At 39.2% G+C, this 24,300-nt stretch overlaps 1 protein-coding gene across 2 annotated transcripts in view; it reads left to right on the top strand.

Moving 5' to 3' along the window:
• Positions 1-24,300, top strand: part of LOC126273114 (dedicator of cytokinesis protein 9) — a 319,479-nt gene that overhangs the window by 195,746 nt on the left and 99,433 nt on the right. For both annotated transcript variants that reach the window (XM_049976565.1, XM_049976564.1), the window contains 4 exons: positions 16,008-16,178; positions 16,330-16,520; positions 19,882-20,154; positions 22,677-22,837. In XM_049976565.1, the coding sequence (XP_049832522.1) occupies positions 16,008-16,178; positions 16,330-16,520; positions 19,882-20,154; positions 22,677-22,837 (796 nt within the window). The remainder of the gene's footprint in view (positions 1-16,007; positions 16,179-16,329; positions 16,521-19,881; positions 20,155-22,676; positions 22,838-24,300) is intronic.

Here is a 24,300-nt window from a genome sequence, read left to right as displayed (position 1 = left end):
ATTTTCCCTTCCCCCTGTATCATAGCTGTGTACATTATTGTCTGTCATATTAAATTCTGGACATAACTGTTTGCAGTATATATATGGAGTACACAGTAAGAATTTTATATTTTCTAAAGATGTCTCTACAAGGCTCTCTCTTCCGTACCTTGGCTACTATTATTACTGCCTTTTTTTTTGTAATCTAAAAAGTCTATCTATATGAACTGCTGATGCCCCACCCCATATCTCAATACCATACTGAAGGTGCAGATGAATCAACCCAAAATGTATTTGCCTTAAAGTATCGTGGCCCAAGAAGGCTGAGACCTGTTTCGGTAGATACACATTTCTACTGATTTTCTTGCAAATGTTATCTACATGTTCTTTCCATGATAAGCAGGGTGTCTAAGACCCGGGAAAACCGGGAGATCTGGGAAAAACCCGGGAATTTTTTCATCCGGGAGAAAACCAGGAAAAACCTGGGAATTTTTTTAAATTCCGGGAATTTTTCATTGTTTTTGTTCTTAGTTAATTTTTTTTAATTTTGACTGGTAAGAACCAATACACTGACAAAGGATTTTACTGTATCCTGCTACTGCGGAATAATACTACAGCAATAAAACATGAACGAGAGAAAAAACTGAAATAAAACTTAAATTGCATAGGAAATGCGCCATATACAGCAACTAAAAGCAGTGCTCATACAGGCATCTGTCAGCAAAAAAATGTGTCAAAGGCTTTAGGAAGACTATGCAGTGCTTCATAACAACAAATTGCCTCTGTCGAGCATGACGTCACAACTGTTAACATTAGATTTGTTTTAGCAGTTACGAGTGGGATCATGTGCATGTGCAGTTACTTAATAATTTCTTTCGCTTGTGGCTACAGAAACGTGGGGGGAGCGGAGGGGGGGGGGGGGGGGCAATTCATATTCTTGAGGAAAGAATCCAGCGCACGTTGGTCAATCGATTATTCGTATGACTTTGAAACGTCTCCCTGTCGGTTTTGAATATTATTGAACACATTCTAAGTTGATTTCTGAATGAATAATAAGTTGATTTGTAAATGCGTGCATAGTGTACGTGATGTCTCTGTCAGTGGAATCCTCGTCACATCTAGAAACAAACTTTCCTGCAGACAAAAGGGGCTATGCGAGCTCAGCAGACTATAGCCGAATGAAAGAAAGCCAACCACTGTCTGATTATATGGTTGATTGGGTTTGCGAATGATGAGCGTTGTTATGATTACCAGCGAAATCCATTGATTCAGACTACCAAAGTGCGAATAAATGACTAATGGGTAAGAGAGATTACGTATTATCTTCTCAGTGTGTTCAAGAAAATGAAATTTTGACAGAAAATTTTTGGCCAGATCGATATACAGGCAAGGGCCAGTTGTACAGTCTCCAGCTAGCAGCCGCTTTAAGGTCTATTCTGGAAGTAGCGCGGAAAAGTGTTGTACGAACATGTAATAACGCCTAAGCCGAGAATAATCGCAGGATAACTGAACTGGTGATTCTGGAAGATGTAGTCAAGTTAACTGGCGAATAAGCCTTGACACTGGCAGGAATATATACAGAATTAGTGATGACAACATTGTTTGTTAGAACGAGGAAGGAGAAGAAACAGTGACATCACTTAAATTATGGAAGAATATGACGATTCCAAATTTATATAAAAATTTGGCACTGCTACTTTTCGATCTCATGCTTGAGAAACTGGAGCGTATGTATGAAGTGTAAAACTATTTCCTGACGTAAAGCTTTTTGCTTGTAGTAGGCCTAATGGGCATTTGATATTGGTATTTTGTGAATTATATTCTGCCTCGTTATAAAAATGACCATTTCTGCCAAAACCATGTCGTTTAGTTGGCGTGCGTTACAATTGCTGCAGTATTATAAAGGCCTATTTTGTTTTATCTCGCTCACAGTGACAAAATATAGGTAATCAGGTCGAGAAACCACACCAGTCTTGGGACTATTTGTAATTACAGATTTTTCAGTACTGGACAGCGACATTTCAATTTTTCATGTAGCAAAGCGTTTGACGAACTTTGATGAGGTAACAGATCCTTTCGCAGAAAGGAAAGCATGCCATGTAAAGCTGTAGTGATGGCTAGATTAGAGAGAAATAATTGTAGGAGCTAAGGCGTGAAGAATGTGTACTGTCTTGCTTGGCTCTTCTCTTTACTGGTTTTATGTATCCTATACTTAATTTTATGTCACACAAAGCAGCTAGTTGTTAGCCAATAGGAAATAAAGAGTGCAAATTTTCTGAAGAGTTAAAAAAAAATAAAAATAAAAAAAATAAAGAGGGGCAGGATGTCAAACCGGACGACTGGAAGCAGAAGAGGCACCATAGGACATTTTAATTTCCACTGTCCTGAATATAGTTTGATGGCTTCCAGTACAAAATATACACATTTCAGTTCCACAGACCGTAATACAGTGACGTGCAATGGAAAAATGCTGTGTGAAGAGGTGTGGCGCTGCACTTTGGCACACTTAAGATCAAATAACGTCTTCCAATTCCTCGGACACACATGTTTTATGCATCAGAGTCTTCAGAAAGATGTGGGCTACAAAATGACCGTATTTTTGAAAATTCGATTTTTTAAAAATTTTTGACGTCCTATCTCAAAGGCTCGAGCGACTCCACTGTATACTATTGCCCCGGTTCGGAAATATCGTAGAGACGTGCAGAGCAGTCTGAGTTATAATAGGGAAGTGGGTAGTCTCCACGTGACCCGTGTTTACATTTAGTGATTTTGCTGTTTCCTCTTTGTCTACTGCACTCACGTGAAATGAAAACAAAGTTGATTTCTTTGGCCGGGAGCTATCATGTGAATTAAAATACATTCACAAAATTATGGAAGGCTAAATATGTTATTAGTTTCAGATTTTATTTTATTACCACCTTTCTGATAGTCAAGCATTAATTGAAATGCAGAAGAAAGAAGTTATTTTTATCGGTTTGCTGAAGAAATTTTCTTTTATTAATCTTTTCCACTGAGGCAGTCAATATATTTGAAACAAAGAGTTTAATTTCAAACTATTGCCTAGTTTCAATTGTTCACTACATTTCAAGTGTATGTTTTCATCTTCTAGCACGTATGGCATTATGCCATAACAAAGAACCAGATATGAGATAACAAAGTACTGATACCCAAGGAAATTTACATTCCGAAACCACATTGAAAAGTTAAATATCAGGTCGATGCCTACTTCACTGGGAATCTGGGACTCATTTAAAAATCAGCTCTTTGATGACGAGCCATGTAGAAGAATTTATGGCCCAGATCATCACACTTTTATGTCGTTATTAAAAAATTTACTGGCGTATTTGTGTGATATATCTTAAAATGTAATACGTGCATAAAAGACCAACATCATATGTGAAAGCTTAGCTTGTCTTGCAGCGTATTGGCCTTAGAGACCAATATTATATGTGAAAGCTTTGTTTTTCTTGTAGCAACATTATAAATTTAATTTAAACCATTAACTTTTCCTGTTCGTGTGTTCGCACTACTTAACAGTGATGTTGCTGTTGGCTGACTATGCCACGTGTCTGAAGCTCTGAATATCTGCTGTCATCGGCTGGCGAGATTGCGTGATATGAGCTATGATTGGCTTACAAACATGCATCACAATCTCGATTTCAATGCGGTGTTTGGTGGAATTCCAATTTATACTTTCCTAATACGAAAATATGCAGCGTACATGTTGCTGCACATCAAACATCTTTCCAAAAGGTGTTTCGTTTTCTAAAGCACCGGGAAATTTTACACCCATATATAAAACCATAACGATTCAAAGGATTGATAAGTTATACAGTTCCGAGAGAAAATATACTGTCAATTAACAGGGAAAAACTATGTTTCCACCCGGGAGAAAGTGTATTTTTAACCAAGAAATCTGGGAATTTTTTTTCATTGTCCACGTATACACCCTGATAAGTGTTCATCATCAACAATGCCAAAAAATTTATGTTAATTTGCATATGCAAGACCAAATGGAGATGTAAACACAGTATCAGTTATTGCAGCATTATTACTGAGGATGAACTTCCTTATTACCTTTTTGTCTTTATTTACAAGAAGCTTGTTTGCTGTAAGGTATGCGGACAGAGTATTGAAACTGATCTCGGTACTGTTAGCTGTAGACTGCATATCACTGCCACAGTTGGTGAAGGATATGTCATCGGCATAGCTTACAACCAAGCAATTTTGGGGTTCAAATAAGTAACTTACATATACAAGGAACAGAAAAGGCCCTAATATGCTTCCTTGAGGCACGCCACATTGAAGTGTCCTGAAGGTTGATTTGGTTGTTAGGAGCTACTCATTATTTTTATAAGTTAGCTTTACACACTATTTCCTGTCTTTCAAATAGGAGGTAAGTAGTTTCAAGGCTAGTCCTCTCAACACATACTCTTCTAGCTTACACAGAAGAATGGTACGATTCACAGTATCAAAGGCTTTACTCATATCTAGGAAAGTGCCTATTACCTTCTCACTTTTGTCCAGCTTATTTAATATTTCATGTATAAAAGATGCTACTGCTGTTGTAGTAGATCTCCCTTTTCTAAATCCATGTTGTAGGTTGTTTAATAGATTGTGTTTCGTGAAATATGATTCAACTTGATTTATTATTACTCTCTCTAACAATTTGCCTTGTTCTGAGTGATTTCCCTAAATCGCTCTAGGCAAATGCCGGGATGGTTTCTCTGAAATGGCACGGCCGACTTCCTTCCCCAGCCTTCCCTAATCTGATGAGATCGATGACCACGCTGTCTGGTCTCCTTCCCCAAACCAACCAACCAACCTTGTTCTGAGGTTAATGATATTGGCCTGTAGTTTTTAGTGTCAGTTTTTATCCATTTTTATGCACTGGTATAATTTCAGTAATTTTCTAAAGGAGGGAATACACCATTACTGAGGAAGGTATTTATCAAGTGAGTCAAGGGTTTCACTAATTCATCCCTGCATTCCTTTAACAGAGTAGGTGAAATGTCATTCCAGCCACAAGACAGTTTTGGTCGAAGTGATGATATGATTGCTATGACATTCTTCTCAGTAATGCCGTGGATATACAAGGACTGGCTAGATTTTCCAAGACTAAAATTTTGTGGCTTGACATGAACTTAATTTGTACCAACTGTACTGAACTTTTGTGTAAATTTCTCACACGCTTCTTTTGGGCATACAATAACTCCTCCTCTGATGGGAAGGATTGTAAACAAATCTGTGGCACGGTCATGGACACCCACGTAACACCCTCCTGTGGCAGTGCAATGGAGGCACGGAACAGAATTACCACATCTCTCATGGACCCATGCATAATCTTACATTTCATTCAACTCACCCAAACAGGCAAACTATTCATTTTATAAATATGGACAATTGCAGTGATGTGTTCTGAAATAGTTACACTATGTTCTGATTTTAATGTATCTGCACAAAAAAAAAGTTAAGACAATATTAGGACAGTTTATGAAAGTGTATTTTCTCACAACATTACTGAATTGACGACATGTGGGAAACTTTTTTTGTTCCAGAGGTTAGGTGAATACATTATGCAAATGAAATCTTAAGAATACATCATATTTTCATATGTTCGAAACCAGAACTCTGACAGAGATCTCTAGTGCGAGATAGTTTGAGTTAAATATGATATACAATTGTTCGCTCACTCCTCAGCTAGTGATTGGGCACCCATACTGTTTTGACAAAGGAAACAGATAACTATAAGTTTGTAATGAAACTGTTATTAATTTTTCTGTTATGCCTACTGAATTTTAAAACAATAAAAAATAAAATTAAATGTGTTTATCATGGTGGAAAAATGTATCTTAAACAAGCCAACCTCTATTGTTTATAAAGAACAAAAGTGATACAAATAACAGAGTCTCTCTGTTGCAGCAGTTACGAGGGCTATCCACATAGTTCATTACGTTTTGGAATTAAAAATAAATAAAGTTTTGGAATTTTTTTTATTATATACAGATGAAAGCCACACTTATATACTACTTTTCTACATAGTTGCCATTTAAATTAAGGCACTTATCGTAGCGATGGACGAGCTTGGAAATTTCTTCGGCGTAAAATTCGGCCGCCTGCGCCTTCAACCACGTGGTTACCTCTTCTTGAAGCTGTGCATCGTCATCAAAATGCTGCATAGCCAACCACTTCTTCATTGCTGGGAATAATTGGAAGTTGCTCGGTGCCAAGTCGGGACTGTACGGTGGATGAGGGAACAACTCCCACGTAAAAGATTCGAGAATTTCACGAGTGGCATTTGCCATGTGGGCCCGGGTGCTGTCGTGAATCAGCAAGATCTTTGAGCCCAACTTTACCCTGCGCTTGTTTTGTATTGCTCTTCTGAGGTTGTGCAGAGTTTGGCAATACCTTTGAGAGTTTATTGTAGTGCCTCTTTCCAGGAAATCCACAAAAATCACACCGTTTCTGTCCCAAAAGACAGTCATTACGTGGTTGAAGGCGCAGGCGGCCGAATTTTACGACGAAGGAATTTCCAAGCTCGTCCATCGTTACAATAAGTGCCTTAATTTAAATGGCATCTATGTAGAAAAGTAGTATTTAAGTGTGGCTTTCATCTGTATATAATTAAAAAAAAATTCTAGTACTGTATTTATTTTTAATTCCAATACGTAATGTACTTTGTGGATAGCCCTTGTATAAACAGTAAGATTTATTTTGTATGATGCAGACTGAATTCCTGAATTAGTTGCTATTAAAGCCTTCTTATTAAAATTTCAAAACTTGTGATGATATGTGTTCATTATGTAGGTACTTACAAATGTAAACTGTGGAATCCAAACATGTAGCTGAATCCTTCTGTGCTCCATTTTTGCAGGGATACTGGTAAAACTCCACTGAATCCCTTTCATCGCTATGATCTATTCTTGAAGTGCAACTGCCACTGTCACTGTCACTATTGGCATTTAATGAAATTACCATCTCCTCTACTGAATTTTTCAAAACAGCTTCATCCTACCAAGCCTTTTTCATGATGCCCTGTGTGTGTTTGAGGACTTTCTTCCAATCTACAGTGGTGACATTTCTAACAGCTTCTCTTTTCAGTACTTCGACTATAGAGAGGGTAAATTTATTATTATTCCTGCAACATAACCTTTAATTTGGGCCCATATTAATTCTATTGGGTTGAAATGGCAGTGATAAAGTGGTAGCCTAACGACTGTATGTCCATGTTTTCTTGCCTGTTTGTCAATTTTGTATAGGGGGAACTGTAACTTGTGGAGAGAGGTTGTTTTCCCTAAACTCCACCTTTTTAAGGTCATCACTTACACCGACGTTATGATGTTGAAGTCAACCAATCTTTTCCTCCTCTTGGTTTGCCTTGGTAGGTGCCTTGTCAACAACAACTGAATGGTAAGGAGCATTATCCAGAACAGTTGTTGGCTGTTTTTCAAGACTTGGTATTAGTGAATCTTCGAACCAGTTTGTAAATGTAACGTGGTTCACCTCTTTGCTATAATATGCTGTTTTCTTTGATTTAAAATGCAGGTAACTGTTTGGGAGAAACCCTTGCACAGTACAGACATGAAGAAGAATAAGTCTGCCAGTGGAGACAGTACCGTGTGCACGTTTGCTACAGTCATTCTGCTCTGATACAGTTGGCAGTTTACTCACACTTGTGGTGACACTACACTCAGTGCACTTACACTCACATCCACATCTCACCCTTGTGAAAATAGCGCACCCAGGTGATGGAGGAGATGCTGGCGACCCAATGAGAGATACATCCATAGAATCCAGAGCAGTGACAGCCGGTGCTGATGGGGATGAGGGGACAGGGTGTGGGGCCGCTGGACCATAGGGCCAGCATGTGTGGAGATGCGGGCAAGCCCGAGGGCAATGGGCCCATGCAGTGCTTGACAACTTGACAACAGCACCGGGGAGGAGGATGCTGTCGCCATCTCTGCATCATCATCAGCGGGCATGTTCCAATGTGGAGGAAATGTGGCTGGAGCCACTGGTGATGATGGCAGAAGAGGTGATGATGATGAGGGGGCTGGTGGAGGCGACCTGACTGGAACAACAGGCTGCAGCAATGGGACCTGAGGCTGGAGGTGGACCATTGCCTAGCGCTGGGAAGCTGGAACTCAAGGCACTGCACATGGAGAAGGCAGCCAATTTTATGGGGGTGCCTTCACAGCAGGCAACAATGGGCTCGAGGTGGAGCGCAGTGGGAGAGTGGTCAGGGGGGGCTGCAGCAATGGGGGCCACATCTGCAAACCCATAGCTTCCAGCAATGAGTGAGAACACAACTTATCAAAGTGGTGTGACATCAGCCTGTCGGCTGTACACATGTCACACAGACAGCGTCCCTGGTGGGAGACAATAGTGGCTGGTATCCACTTGGACCAGCAACCAAACTTTCACACCCATACCGGCAATCCCGGTGCAGAGTGGTCCTGCTGTAGCAGGTGTGAGGCAGGCATGCCATTCCAGCCGTGAGGCAACTCAGCTGGTCTCTGCTCCCCCCATACGTGTGAAGCGAAAGGTGCTCAGAAAATGGAGAACATTGTCTGGTGAAAAACATCCTACAGACTTCTTCATTTGGGACTTGAACGTACACACTAATTGTTCTGTCTTGCCATGTTATTGAGAGTGAAATGGTGGATCCGTAACATGACGAACGCCATGACGGGAACAAAACAATTGAAAGATATGACAAATTTACTGGGGCCCATTATCATAAACTAAGGTATAATGCAACCCCTCAGTAGTAAAAATCCTCAAAAGCATATGAATTGTGACCTCAGCCAAAGCCAGTGCACACTGGAGAATGTAAGGAAACCGTGAAAATGCTTCCACAATTAAAAGCCAATAGGATTGCAAGAAGGGACCTGCAAAATCAACATGAATGTGTTCCCGTGGCTGGGATCGAGTAGGCCAGGGGACAAAGACATCCTTGGAGCTGCCTGTTGTCAGACACACTGCTCACAAGCCGTGATAGCAAAACACACAATTTTGTCATCAATCCCTGGCCAAAAACATGTCTCCTAGCTTGAAGTTCAATGCTCAGAATTCCCCAGTGGTCCTGCTAGAAAAGGCAATAAACCTTGCACCATAATGCAGCAGAAATCACTACTCTGGGAGAGAGGTCTTCCATGAGAAACAGTGAAACACCATCATAAACAAAGAGGCAATACCATAAGAAAAAATAGTTGTGCAAGGGGTTCAAAGCCTGATGCGGCAGTTTATTTGGCCAGCCCTGTTGAGCAGACTGAACTACCTGGCAGAGGATTGGGTCAGCGGCAATGGCCACTGCTATATGTGAGCTCATAATTGGGAATCGTCGATCAGATCCTGCATTTCAAAATCAAGATGGAAGCAAAGCAATTCCTCATGGTAAAAGTCAGGATCAGGACCAACAGGAAGGCAAGACAAGGTGTCCGCATTGGCATGTTTAGACGTAGGTCAAAAATTGGTTTTGTAATTCTAGCGAGACAATAACAGCACCCAGCGTTGTAGGCAGAGTAGTGTCTTGTCAGGCAATGATGTGTGAGGGTTAAGCAAGGAAACAAAGAGTTAACAATCACTAATAAGGTGAGATTTGGAGGCTAAAAAATTTCTGGAGAGGATAGACCAAGGCAAGAGCTATTTTTCTGTCTGAGAGTAATGCTGCTGGGCTGCAGTGAGAGATTTGGAGGCAAAGGCAGTAGATCGTTAGCGGTTGGCACATCAGTGCACTAGGACCGCACCAAGGCCATGCTGTAAGGCATCAGTCGCCACCAATGTGCCGGTCCAGAGAGAAAATAACTACACAAAGGGCCAAGAGTAGTTTGGATTTCATTTGAAAAGCATGTCTGCTATCTGGGCAGCCACAAAAAGTTACATTTGTGCGTAACAAGGCATGCAACAGGTGGGCCAATATGGCTGCCACTGACAGGTATTTATGTTAGTAACCTACCTTCCCTGGGAAAGCCTGAAGCGCCTTTGTGGACAAGGGATGAGGCATGAACATAACAGCCATCATGCGAGACCTTGAACCCCAAATAAACATTTGAAGGTTGATAAAAACTGAGATTTCACGAGGTTACACTGTAAGCCTGTGGACTGTAATACAGAAAACAAAGTGCACAGATTTTTCAAGTGATTGACTGTAGAGGAGCCCGTGACTACAATATCATCCAGATAATTAATACAGCCCAGGACAGGCAAAGTCAGTTGCTCTAAAAATCATTGAAAAATACCAGGGTACTAACTACGCCAATAGAAAGGTGCAAGTATTGACTAAGATGCAAAAGGAGTATTCAAAACCAGAACTCGTCAAGACTCCTTGTCCCTAGGAACCTGCAGATACACTTCAGACAAATCAGTTTTAAAGACATACTGGCCACCCAATATTTTTACCAATAGTTCCTTCTGGCATGGAAGAGGATGCGTATCCATGATTGACTACGCATTGACACAGGTACTCAAGTTGCCACAGAGGCAAAGTTTCCCTTATGGCTTCTGAACTACAGCCCGTGGACTACAGTTCACTAGCCATAACAGATTGCAGTAGTTACAGGAGCAACAGTCTGGCTGATTGACTGATCTGACCTTGGAACATTAACCAAAGCGGCCTTGATGTGCTGGTACTGCGAGTGGCTGAAAGCAAGGGGGAACTACAGCCGTAATTTTCCTGAGAGTTGGTTTGAAAATTTAAAAAGGGAAATTTGGAGATTAAAGCTATATATAGTGGGAATTAGTGAAGTTTGGTGGCAGGAGGAACAAGATATGATACTAACTGTGTGAAGAATTTAACAGAGCACTGAAAGACCAAGTCGAAACAAGGCCCTGGGAGTAGACAACATTCCATTAGAACTACTGATGGACTTTGGAGAACCAGCCCTGACAAAACTCTACCATCTGGTGACCAAGATGTCTGAGACAGGCGAAATACCCTCAGACATCCAGAAGAATATAATAATTCCAATCCCAAAGAAAGCAGGTGTTGACAGGTGTGAAAATTACCGAACTATCAGTTTAATAAGTCACGGCTGCAAACTACTAACGCGAATTCTTTACATGCGAATGGAAAAACTAGTAGAAACCAACATTGGGGAAGATCAGATTGGATTCCGTAGAAATATTGGAACACGTGAGGAAATACTGACCCTACGACTTATCTGAGAAGATAGATTAAGGAAGGGCAAACCTAACGTTACTAGCATTTGTAGACATAGAGAAAGCTTTTGCCAATGTTGACTGGAATACTCTCTTTCAAATTCTGAAGGTGGCAGGGGTCAAATACAGGGTGGTTGCTGTTGTTGTGGTCTTCAGTCCTGAGACTGGTTTGATGCAGCTCTCCATGCTACTCTATCCTGTGCAAGCTTCTTCATCTCCCAGTACTTACTGCAACCTACATCCTTCTGAATCTGCTTGGTGTATTCATCTCTTGGTCTCCCTCTACGATTTTTACCCCCACCCCCACACTGCCCTCCAATGCTAAATTGGTGATCCGTTGATGCCTCAGAACATGTCCTACCAAGCGATCCCTTCTTCTAGTCAAGTTGTGCCACAAACTCCTCTTTTCCCCAATTCTATCCAATACCTCCTCATTAGTTATGTGATCTACCCATCTAATCTTCAGCATTCTTCTGTAGCACCACATTTCAAAAGCTTCTATTCTCTTCTTGTCCAAACTATTTATCGTCCATGTTTCACTTCCATACATGGCTACACACCATACAAATACTTTCACAAACGACTTCATGGCACTTAAATCTATACTCGATGTTATCAAATTTCTCTTCTTCAGAAACGCTTTCCTTGCTATTGCCAGTCTACATTTTATATTCTCTCTACTTCCACCATCATCAGTTATTTTGCTCCCCAAATAGCAAAACTCCTTTACTACTTTAAGTGTCTCATTTCCTAATCTAATACCCTCAGCATCTCCCAACTTAGTTCGACTGCATTCCATTATACTCGTTTTGCTTTTGTTAATGTTCATCTTACATCCTCCTTTCAAGACGCCATCCATTCCGTTCAACTGCTCTTCCAAGTCCTTTGCTGTCTCTGACAGAATTACAATGTCATCGGCGAACCTCAAGGTTTTTATTTCTTCTCCATTGATTTTAATACCTACTCCAAATTTTTCTTTTGTTTCCTTTACTGCTTGCTCAATATACAGATTGAATAACATCGGGGAGAGGCTACAACCCCATCTGACTTCCTTCCCAACCACTGCTTCCCTTTCATGCCCCTCAACTCTTATAACTGCCATTTGGTTTCTGTACAAATTGTAAATAGCCTTTCACTCTCTGTATTTTACCCCTGCCACCTTCAGAATCTGAAAGAGAGTATTCCAGTCAATATTGTCAAAAGCTTTCTCTAAGTCTACAAATGCTAGAAATGTAAGTTTGCCCTTCCTTAATCTAACTTCTAAGATAAGTCATAGGGCCAGTATTGCCTCACGTGTTCCAGTATTTCAATATATTACAGGGAGTGAAAGAATATTTACAATTTGTACAGAAACCAGATGGCAATTATGAGTCAAGGGGCATGTAAGGAAAGCAGTGTTTGAGCAAGGTTGTAGCCTATCTGCGATGTTATTCAATCTGTATATTGAGCAAACAGTAAAGGAAACAAAAGAAAAAGCTGCAGTAGGAATTAAAATCCATGGAGAAGAAATAAAAACTTTGAGGTTAGCCAACGACATTGTAATTCTGTCAGAGACAGGAAAGGACCTGGAAAACCAGTTCAACGGAATGGACAGTGTCTTGAAAGGAGGATATAAGATGAACATCAACAAAAGCAAAACGAGAATAATGGAATGTAATCGAATTAAATCAGGCTATTAGATTAGAAAATGAGACACTTAAAGTAGTAAAGGAATTTTGCTAGTTGGGTAGCAAAATAACTGATGATAGTCAAAGTAGAGCGGATATAAAAGGTAGACTGGCAATGGCAAGTAAAGCGTTTCTGAGGAAGAGAAGTTTGTTTACATTGAATATAGATTTAAGTATCAGGAAGTCGTTTCTGAAAGTATTTATATGGAGTTTAGCCACGTATGGAACATAACCGTGGATGATAAATAGTTTAATCAAAAAGAGAAAAGAAGCTTTGAAATGTGGCGCTACAGAAGAATGCTGAAGATTACATGGGCAGATCACATAATTAATAAGGAGATACTGTATAGAATTAGGGAGAAGGGGAATTTGTGGCACAACTTGACTAGAAGGAGGGATCGTTTGGTAGGACATGTTCTGAGGCATCAAGGGATCATCAGTTTAGTATTAGAGGGAAGCACGGAGGGTAAAAATCGTAGAGGCAGACAAAGGCATGAATACACTAAACAGATTCAGAAGGATGTAGGTTGCAGTAGTTACTTGGAGATGATGAAGCTTGCACAGGATAGGGTAACATGGAGAGCTGCATCAAACCAGTCTCTGGACTGAAGACAACAACAACAACAACAACAACAATAACAATAATAGGTTGCACCACCCTTAGATGATAAAATTTATCAAATTTTGCTTTCAGTTGATCTTTCATCTTCAGGTTGGTGTGTATTATTTAGTGTTGTAAAAAACACCAATTTTTTAGTTAAGAATGGCACTTCCAGAAAATATAAAACACGATAAATCTAAGAGATAAACAATTGTACATGAGCTACATGCTGGCTCAGTTGTATGGATGACATACATTATGTTCTAGATATACCATGTTTTATATTTTTGGATGCTATCATTCTTTGCTAAAAATTGGTTTTTATAAGATTTAAATAACATAGACAAATTTGCAAATGATCATTACTGGTCAAAATTGGTAATTAAATAAAAAAATTACTTTCGATTGAAGTTTGATACAAATTAAAAAAAAATTGTTATCATTAATTGCATTACATTAACAAAGTGTCGTGGTATATGTATGACTTCAGAATTTGAGAGCAATTCTATTAGTTATATAAATACTTGTAAAGTATCCCATAAAAAAATAAACTGAATGGCTTCAACAATTTCACATAAGATCATCCTCTTCACTAGTAATGCTGACTGACTACAGTGATTATTCCTATTTATAGTGACAAGAAAATTTCACTAAAGTGAGAACGCAAGATTAATGGGTTTTTAGTGGAATAACATGAAATCGATGGTTTTTGAGAGATATCGCGACATTTGTAATTTTACTGTACAAAAATGTGATGAATTTGAGGACATCAGTTTACTAATATTCATAACTAATAGTTATCGGTTATTAAAATTCCTTTTTGACTTCTGATCACCTCAGGCTAAGGCTGGTGTTTAAATTAAAATAACAGTTCATTTCCCGCATAACAAACATTGATGTGACGACAAAAGCAGCATTGAATTTGGCAAAAAATAACACCGTATTTAGTAACAAATAACACTGATTTTAACTCTTCAGGCTTTCCCAGCGAGATCTAGACATGTGGAATAATCGGGCCTACTGCCGGATGTTTGTATCGCTCTGACATAGAGAAGTGCCAACACCTCAGGAGCAGGGCCAGGCGGGCGTGGACTGCGAATGGAGCGCCCAACAAAGGACAGGCCTCAGAGAGCTGCCACAGATGGAGACCAAGTCAGGTGTGGACATCCGAGGGAGCACCGGGGAAGTGTCAACACCTCAGGAGCAGTGCCAAGCGGGCGTGGACCACGAATGGAACGCCAAATGCGGGTCCGGCCCCAGATAGCTGCCACGACCACAGGTGGTGGACGAGCTGGACGTCTGTGGAGCACCAGGAATGGGCCAAAACCTCAGGAGCAGCACGTGGCGGGTGCGGACCGCGAACGGACCGCCCGGCACAGGACAGGCCTCACAGAGCTGCCACAGATGGCGCCCAAGTCGGGCGCGGATGTCCGAGGGATCACCGAGGAAGAGACAACACGTTACAAGCAGCGCCAGGCGGGCGCGGATGGCAAAGAGGGCACCCAGCACCCTCTGGGCATAAATCTTCCAATATGGCAGTCTCAGATAGCACCTGAAGAAGGCAACGAGTTACATGGCCGAAATATTGTGCCAGAGCGACACAAACATCCAGAGGTAGACCTGATTATTCCACATGTCAACACTGATTTTCCCAAAAAGCACCAAATTTGGCAAAAAATGGCAAATGCGGGTACGGCCCCAGATAGCTGCCACGACCACAGGTGGTGGACGAGCTGGACGTCTGTGGAGCACCAGGAATGGGCCAAAACCTCAGGAGCAGCACGTGGCGGGTGCGGACCGCGAACGGACCGCAAAACTTGGAAAAAATCACAAATGTGGCAAAAAACAACACTGTTTATGAAAAAATCTAGAACCCTAAAAAAAAAAAGTTGGAAATCAAAACACCAAAATTGTTATTAAATTTGGCAGAGAAGTTGCACCGAACTTTGCAAAAAAAATGATATTGAGATTTCCAAACAAAAAAACACTATTTTGTTAAAAATAGCAACAAATCTGGTAAATGTGACAAACAACTGTGAGTTTGGCAAAAATTGCAATGAATATGGCAAAAATAACAATGATCTGGCTAAAATAACTAACAATCTGCCAATAAATAAAGAATTTGGAAAAATAAAAATGAATTTGGCAAAAGTAACAAAAAATTTCGTAACAAATTATGGCAAATTGTTAAAGAATAAGACTGATATCGGCAAAAAATAACACTGAATTTGGCAAGAAATAATAGTATATTTGGCCATAAAATGAAATGAATTTTTCTTGTCCCTAACTAGTAAGGATATTCATAAATTATATGAATTCTGTACATTTCACGTTTCCTGTTATTTTCATTTCTACATTTGTTATAAAAATGTTTGGTTGGAGAGATGCAATTTGCAAGAAATTGGCAGTACACTATAAGCTGTATCACTTACTGAGTTGGCAGTAAATTGTAAGCTATACCACATACTCAGCACATGAAAATCGTTGTTGTACTTAGATATAACAATGGTGTTGTTTATCAATGGAAAATCCAATCTTGTCAGTTTATCTATTTATTGAAGTTAAATACTTATTTTTGTATTTTTCTTTTCTTTTCAAAGGTCTGTGAGTACCTCACAACCCATTCGATGTGACAAGCTGCAAGCATCAGAAGTGAAAGATATTTTGCTGTGCTTCATGTTTGTTGTAAAATACTTGGGAGATGAATATTTAGTGAACTGGTGGCAGCAGTGCTCTGAGACAGATACACTCAGCTTCTTCAGGTGTATTGAGTGAGTTTTCTTTCTTCTCTGAGGGGGCACTGCCTCTTCTCCCTACTTTCTGAAAATCATCATTACATTTTATAGTAACATAATAATTTTTGTACTTAGGAACTTTCATGCATTATTAGCTGTCTCACAAGATTTGAAATTTTGTTTCTAGGATGTGCTTGCATCAGTTTAAATATATTGGGAAACGTCAGATTATTGGAAGAGCAAGTGGCAAACCAGGAACAACTAAGGCGATGACTTTACCAGCTCGAATGCAACCTCCAGATTTTTCTGGTGATGGTGAAGCATTTAATACGCACAGTGGAAGCAGCAGTGTTGGAAGAGAGAATATGCAGCAGTTAGGTAAGCATTACAGAATTATGGCATTGAAAACTATTTATTTGTACTTGTTTTAAGCAAAGCAAAGAAATATTGTTAATGTCATCTATTTGAGACAGAGCACAAGCTTGGATTTTGAAGGAAATTAGTCACATCCATTTCAAAAGAAACTTCATGGCGTTTCTGTAAGCAATTTGGTAAAACCTCAGAAAATCACAATTAGGATCGCCATATGGGGTTTTAACCTCCTGACGACCCAGATGGGAGTCTATTATCTTAACTGTTCTTGTTTTGAACTCAGTTTCATTTGCCTCACTTGTTTTATTTTTAACTTCTTGTGTAATAAGGTTGTTTTATTTGTAACTTCTTGTGTAATAAGGTTCCATATTGTTTGTACTGGGTTCAGAGAGAGAGAGAGAGAGAGAGAGAGAGAGAGAGAGAGAGAGAGAGAGAGAGAGAGGGAGGGAGAGAGAGAGAGAGAGGAGGGAGAGACCACACAATACATATGTTTTTTTATTGTTATTGAAAGCTGAGTGATTTTAAAATTCTTGTCAGAGTGGGGTTTTAACTCTTTGTTTTCTCTGAATGAAGTAGCTCTCTCTCTCTTCCCTGCTTGAGATACTTTTTTCCCAGATGTTGTGTGTCCCATGTCCTTACATCATTTTACCTCAGTTTATTTTAAGAAAAGAATAATTCAACGCACTTATAGTAACAAGTTTAAAAAAAAGGACTAGTTTTTTATCTTCAGTGTTTGCTTTGTAAATCATTTGGCAATCAATGTTGCTCTCACAAGGTCTCTTCAAACATTATGATGTTAGTCATTACTTAGATAATATTGGATAGTATTTTTCCTTTAGTATATGAATATGATTGTCAGTTGATTGCCATATTTTGTTATGGTCAATTAATCATAATAGTAAGATACATCAGTTATAGCCATTTATATATCCAAAACTTTGAAAACATTTGGGGGACAAAAAACAAGTTGACCATGTTTGTTACTTTATAATCTTCAATTCTTACTGAAAACCTGTTTTGCGCGTCTTCATGATTTCTCTGTAATAGATATTTCTGTTTTTGGCAAACCGTTGAACTACTCTCAGACTATTTCGTGGCCATTCCACTCTCAAATAACGCATGGGAAAAATGAACACCTAAATCTTTCTCTGCAAGCTCTGATTTCTCTTATTATATCACTGTGGATATTTCTCTCTATCTAGGTGAATAAAATGTGTTGGCTTTTAGAGGAGAAAGTTAGTTATTGTAATTTTGCAAATAGATATCATGACAATAAAAAAATGTAAATAAAACAGAAAGAAACTTCCACATGGGAAAAATATATTAAAAATAAAGATTCCAAGACTTACCAAGCGGGAAAGCGCCGGCAGACAGGCACATGAACAAAACACACAAACACACACACAGAATTACAAGCTTTCGCAACTGGCAGTTGCTTCGTCAGGAAGGAAGGAAGGAGAGGGAAAAATGAAAGGGTGTGGGCTCCCTTAAAACCCACACCCTTTCATTTTTCCCTCTCCTTCCTTCCTTCCTGACGAAGCAACTGCCAGTTGCGAAAGCTTGTAATTCTGTGTTTGTGTGTTTTGTTCATGTGCCTGTCTGCCGGCGCTTTCCCGCTTGGTAAGTCTTGGAATCTTTATTTTCAATAAAAAAATGTCTTTGTTTTAATGGGTACCATCACAGTTTGCTTATTATGACCAAAACACACTCTCCCCTATTATGTGATAACACAAAACAAGCTGCCTTTCTTTGAACTTCATTGATATTCTTCGTCAGTCCTATCTGGTATGGATCCCATACCATGCAGCAATACTTCAGAAGAGGACAGTCAAGCATAGTGTTAGAAGTCTCTTTACTAGATTTGTTGCATCATGTAAGTGTTCTGCCAATAAAGCACAGCCTTAGGTTCACCATCCCCAAAACATTTGCTTCCAGATGGTCACAATTTAAGTGGTTTATCATTGTAATCCCTAGGTATTTAGTTGAGTTGACAGCCTTGTAAGTTTATGTTGTTTATTGTCTAACTGAAATACAACAGCATTTTTTTTAGAATTTAGATGCAGGATCTCACACCTTTTATTATTCAGTGTCAGTTACTGCTTTTTGCACCAAGCAGGCATCTTATCTAAATCATTTTGTTTGATCCTCTGATGACCTAAATAGATGGTAAATAACAGCATCATATCCAGACAATATGAGAGCTCCTAAATCGTTTGCATAAAGAATAGCAGGAGGACTATAACACTTCCATGGGAACCCTGCATATAACTTTGGACCCACGATATGACTCCTGTCAGTTACTATTAACTGTGATCCTTCTGACAGAAAATCACAAATGAGTCTTACAGCTGAGCTGTCATCATCCAGTACTGCACATAAACAATTTGAGATGTTCTCAAACAGTAATATGAGATAACAGGTAAAGTCTTTGGCACCCACCCCCAAAGTGGATTTCTGGCTTGACTGCAAGTAGAGTGCAGGGTGTTGTTTGTCACGGTACTAGGAGGGGGTGTGTGGTAAGCCCATCATCCAGCCTTCTTTTACCCCCCAGGTACTCAGTTTGATAGCAGGCCGAGTGGACATGTAGCTGTCCTGGAGGGACTGGAATGAGGAAAAATCCACGCTCGTACCTAAATCGAACCTGGTATCTCCAGAGCTAGTGCAGCCCTCCACCAACTGGACCACCATGGCACATAATATCACATAGTACATCAATATTAGAGTCTTCACAAAAAACGATGCTGCAGTTAATTCTGTGTAACCTCATTAATAGTGTCTCCAACTGTGTGATGAAACTTGCGATATTTCCTTGCACCATCTGATAAATACTAAAAGCTTTTGTTTTTCTGTGTCCATTGTTATGCTACAGCATTAAAAAAAAAGCTATTAAACTAAGTATTCAGTAACCTGTAGGCCAGGACTTGACACTGGATTTTGTATAGCTATATGTGTATACAAACATTGATGTGAATATCAATCCATGTTTTGTTTCTGTGGTTCTGAAATCATATGTTGTTAGCTTGCTTCCATTCACATTTACCTTTAAGTACAGGGCCATAGTAAAACAGAAGTATTGTTTGAAGAGAACTTTTTATTTATTCATTTATGCCCGTCAGAAAAAATTTTAGTGCCTACAACAAAGACTCATTTATTCTATTTCTTTCATTGTTAATTATCTTGTAGTTGTTGTAGTTACAGTTGTTGCTTCAGTGTGTCTGATGATCACTGTGAATTTGTTATGAACTGAGAGTGGAGCTTCTAGGACATTCTTATACAAGATTTGTATTGCCATCACCGAAATGTAATTTGATTGTGTTGTTTGTATGAATCATAAACATTGACAACTTGCTGCTGTTCATTGTTTCAGTGGCAGAAAATGATTCCAGTAAACTTTACCAAGCACTTTTGGAGGCAAACATGGCAACTGAAGTTGGACTGATTGCTTTGGATGCTTTAGGATTATATTGCCTACACTTTAAAGACAATTTGCTGGATACTGAGGGAGATAATGTTGTAATGAAGAAGCTATTTGATATTTATCTGTCATTCCTTCAAGTTGGTCAGTCAGAAACATTGTTCCGGCATGTTTTTGCAGCTTTGCGAGCATATATAAACAATTTCTCTGTTGCATTATTTAAAGGTAAGAATTACTTTCAATAAGACATACCAAAACTGTTATACAAATTAGTGTTGACATTTTAGAGTATCAATTTACAAAACCAACAAATAAGTTAAAAGGAGACAGTTAAGAAGCCTGATTTACAGTAAAGATGATTAAAGTGGGAAATGGTTACAAGTATATGCTTTAAGTATTATAAATGCAGAAAGGATATTTCAGCATTTACTGCTGTTTCTATAATTTACTGTTACAAAGAATTGGTGTTAACCCTTCAAGGTGGTAGTTTCTGCATGCCATAGAGCAAGGGTCATTTGTCTAAAATTAATGAAGTGTTCATAAATTGTTAAAATTAGACATTTAAAATGAACCTAATCAGTTAAAATTAACTTTCAGTTTGGTTTACTTTAAGTAAATCTTGGAGACAGAGTTATACCACAAAGTCTCTTCCCAGGAGTTTCCAGCATTTATATTATGAGAAATTTACATGTACTTCTTCCTTTGTCTTCTATGTAGACTGTTAAACAAAAAAATTGCTGTCTGTTGAATTTTTCCTTGTTCATTAACCTTCTCGATAGTTTCAACTACCATTTCATACCCTTTCCACACCCACAAGAAAAGACTTTAATTTTTGATTTGTGTGTACTCACTCAATGTGACAAAGATCTTAACATTATGCCAGCACAGATTCCCCTATATTTAACTGATGAAGTAGTGCCAGTTGTTATCAACAGATGGCAAAGAAATATGAGTGGCAAGTGTGTGGTCGGCTCACAGCTAGTGCAGGAGCTCGTGGCCCGTGAGCTGATTCCCAGCTTGAGAGGTTAATATCTACAGCATCTGTCATCTTTGTATCCAGGTTCATGCGTGATGTACTTAATTAAGTCTGTGTCAGAACCTGTCTTTGGCAGTTATCTCTAAGTTCTTGACGGAAGACATTGTTTTTCTTATCACATGACGTGATACTAGAGTTAGAATTTTTTGTTTACATTTCTGTGGACTAGAAGTTTAAACATGATGGTAGTGTTGAAATAGATTCCCAGTGTTTTCTCTGTGCCACCTCTGTTGGGGGTATCGCCATAAGTCTTTTTCATCTAACTTCCAAGATCTGAAGATATACTTGCAAAAGCTTGTCAGTGTTAACAACCATTTCAATTGGGAACAACTTTTTATGATGATACCTGACACAGAGTGTACTGGCTACATAGTGTTTTGAAACCAAGATTGATGTTCGATCACTGTAACTGCAAGTAATGTGAACTTTAAATCACTACTGATGAACAAAGCCAGAATTGTCATAAAGATACAGACTGCCATTCCAGCTACTGGGCTTGGTATTTATTTTCTGTAGCAGCTCAGCAGCCATCCCCATGTGACCTGTTTGCCGCAACCCTTGGATTTGTGGTTGCTGAAAGTAGAACTGTGCTACACAGATACTATCGCTGTTACTCTCTGTGTTTTTATATCACTAGAGTAGTGGGGTATTAATCAGAAAAACTTTGAAACTTGTCATATTTGTGTTCTCTTGTTGAAATACTGTTTTTCCCCCGGTTCACTTGGATGTTCTCTAAAAAATTATATCTACAACTTAGTGTTTCTGTAAACAAGGCTGAAACAACGTACAACAAGATAAAATTCTGGTATTTCAGTCTTTAATATGGTCATTTGCTAAGCTATAGTTACCATTTTCTATATGTCTATTACCAAGTTGGTAAACAAGACAAGTTATATTTGCCTTCCATTTGCTTGCACAGGGAATACCTATAGAACCTGACAAGTAAAACAGACATTCAGTTTCTGCTGTTACTCTCGAGGCAGCTTCAGTCATGACATATTGCAGCAGCACTCAGAAACAAGCTTAGTTTCAAACTAACCAGGTTCCCTGTTTGTTTTTGCCTTGCTAATGGTTACTCTGCATTTGATAAGACATGTCTAAATGTCATAACAACAGAAAAAATAGCTGTTCCTTATATTAGATCAGGAAAAATGAACACACTGGTCTCATAATGCTGGAAACATATGTGGCAGATTTTAATGAAGCACAGAAAACTGTCCTGTACGACACTGATATGATAATAAGTATACTGTATTCCATTATGCTGTATTATTTGAGCATATTGCAACTCACACTGAGAAAATTGCTAACAGTTTTAGTGGAGTTCCAAGTAAAATTGTGATAAGAATGCTAAGGGATTTCAATGTTGTATGTTTGAGGCTAAGTTGATTCAGAACACTCAGAGAAAATTGTTAGCAATTGTTGATAAAGAAAATATGGCCTTATCTTTAGTGATCTGATTAGTGATTTAGTTACTCCTCGGGGCATGGTGTGCATTGGAAATTATGATTTGAGGAAGAAATGTTTAACTTTAAATGGATTAATATTGCCTTAATGGTGCTTTTTATCACTGGTAATGGGAATCGAATTATGCAAAAGACTTACTCTATAAATTTCCAACTAGTTTGTTTGCAGCCATTGATCACTTTTTCAAGAATGTTGAATATTTTAGCATTTACTTGTATACTGAATGTAAGGCTTGAATTAACAGGTGATGCAGTCCTTTGTGGAAGACTATGCTATGAGCTGCTAAGATGCTGTAATAGCAGACTGTCAACAATAAGGCAAGAATCCTGTGCCATATTGTATCTTCTGATGAGAAGCAATTTTGAGTTCAGTAATCGCAAAGGTCTTACAAGAGTCCACTTGCAGGTTGGTGTACTTTAATTTATTATTTATTTTATCACATGTTACCTTAATTAGTTTTTTGAATATTGATGACCAACACATTATCCATATTAAAAAAATTCTTTACGTAGTTTATATCCACATTGGAGCATGCAAATATCTGTTTACACTACAGTATTCAGAGCATTAGATGGAAAGAATTTTCTGATTTCCCCCTGCTCTTCTTCTTCTATTTCGAAAACATTTTCACTATTTCTGATTTGGCTACCCTTTCATCATCAGTAAAAGAGTATAATTTTCATTTAGATACAGTGTGTCCCGGGAGGAATGGCCATTATTCAGGTGTATGGCAGGAATAATCATTTGAAGTAAAAAAGTCTACTAAACGTGGGCTCTAAAATGCGTATCTAAAGATCTGTGAGCACTTGTTCATTATGAGAGGTGTATTTCACAGTATCAAACATGAGCACATGCTCATATACTATGTGATCAAAAGCAAACTTTTTTTGTATTAGGTGCATTGTGCTGCCACCTACTGCCAGGAACTCCATATCAGCGACCTCAGTACTCATTAGACATTGTGGGAGAGCATAGTTCACAGACTTCGAATGTGATCTTGTCATTGGGTGTCACTTGTGTCATACTTCTGTACATGAGATTTCCACAGTTCTAAACATCCCTAGGTCCACTGTTTCCAATGTGATAGTGAAGTGGAAACGTGAAGGGACACGGGCAGCACAAAAAGCATACAGACTGACCTCGTCTGTTGACGGACAGAGACCACTGACAGTTGAAGAGGGTCGTAATGTGTAATAGGCAGACATCTTTGCAGAACATCTCAAAGGAATTCTAAACTGCATCAGGATCCACTGCAGGTACTATGACAGTTAGGCGGGACGTGAGAAAACTTGGATTTCATAGTCGAGCAGCTAGTCATACGCCACACATCATGCTGGTAAATGCCAAACGACGGCTCACTTGGTGTAACGAGCATAAACATTGGATGGTTGAACAGTGGAAAAACGTTGCTTGGAGTGGCGAATCATGGTACACAATGTGACGATCCGATGGCAGAATGTGGGTATGCTGAATGCCCAGTGAACGTCATCTGCCAGCATGTGTAGTGCCAACTGTAAAATTCGGAGGTGATGGTGTTACGGTGTGATCGTGTTTTTCATGGAGGGGGCTTGCACCGATTCTTGTTTTTGTGTGGCACTATCACAGGACAGGCCTAGATTGATGTTTTAAGCACCTTCTTGCTTTCCACTGTTGAAGAACAATTCGAGGATGGCGATTGCATCTTTCAACACAATCGAGCACCTGTTCATAACGCACGGCATGTGGCAGAGTGGTTACACGACGACAACATCCCTGTAATGGACTGGCCTGCACAGAGTCCTGGCCTGAACCCTATAGAGTACCTTTCGAATGTTTTGGAGCTCCAACTTCATGCCAGGCCTCACCGACTGACTTTGATACCTCTCTTC

This window comes from Schistocerca gregaria, chromosome 5, assembly GCF_023897955.1.
Source record: "Schistocerca gregaria isolate iqSchGreg1 chromosome 5, iqSchGreg1.2, whole genome shotgun sequence".
NCBI classification, from domain to species: domain Eukaryota; kingdom Metazoa; phylum Arthropoda; class Insecta; order Orthoptera; family Acrididae; genus Schistocerca; species Schistocerca gregaria.
The sequence above is the reverse complement of the archived record's forward strand: the minus strand, read 5'-3'. Positions and strand labels throughout refer to the sequence as shown.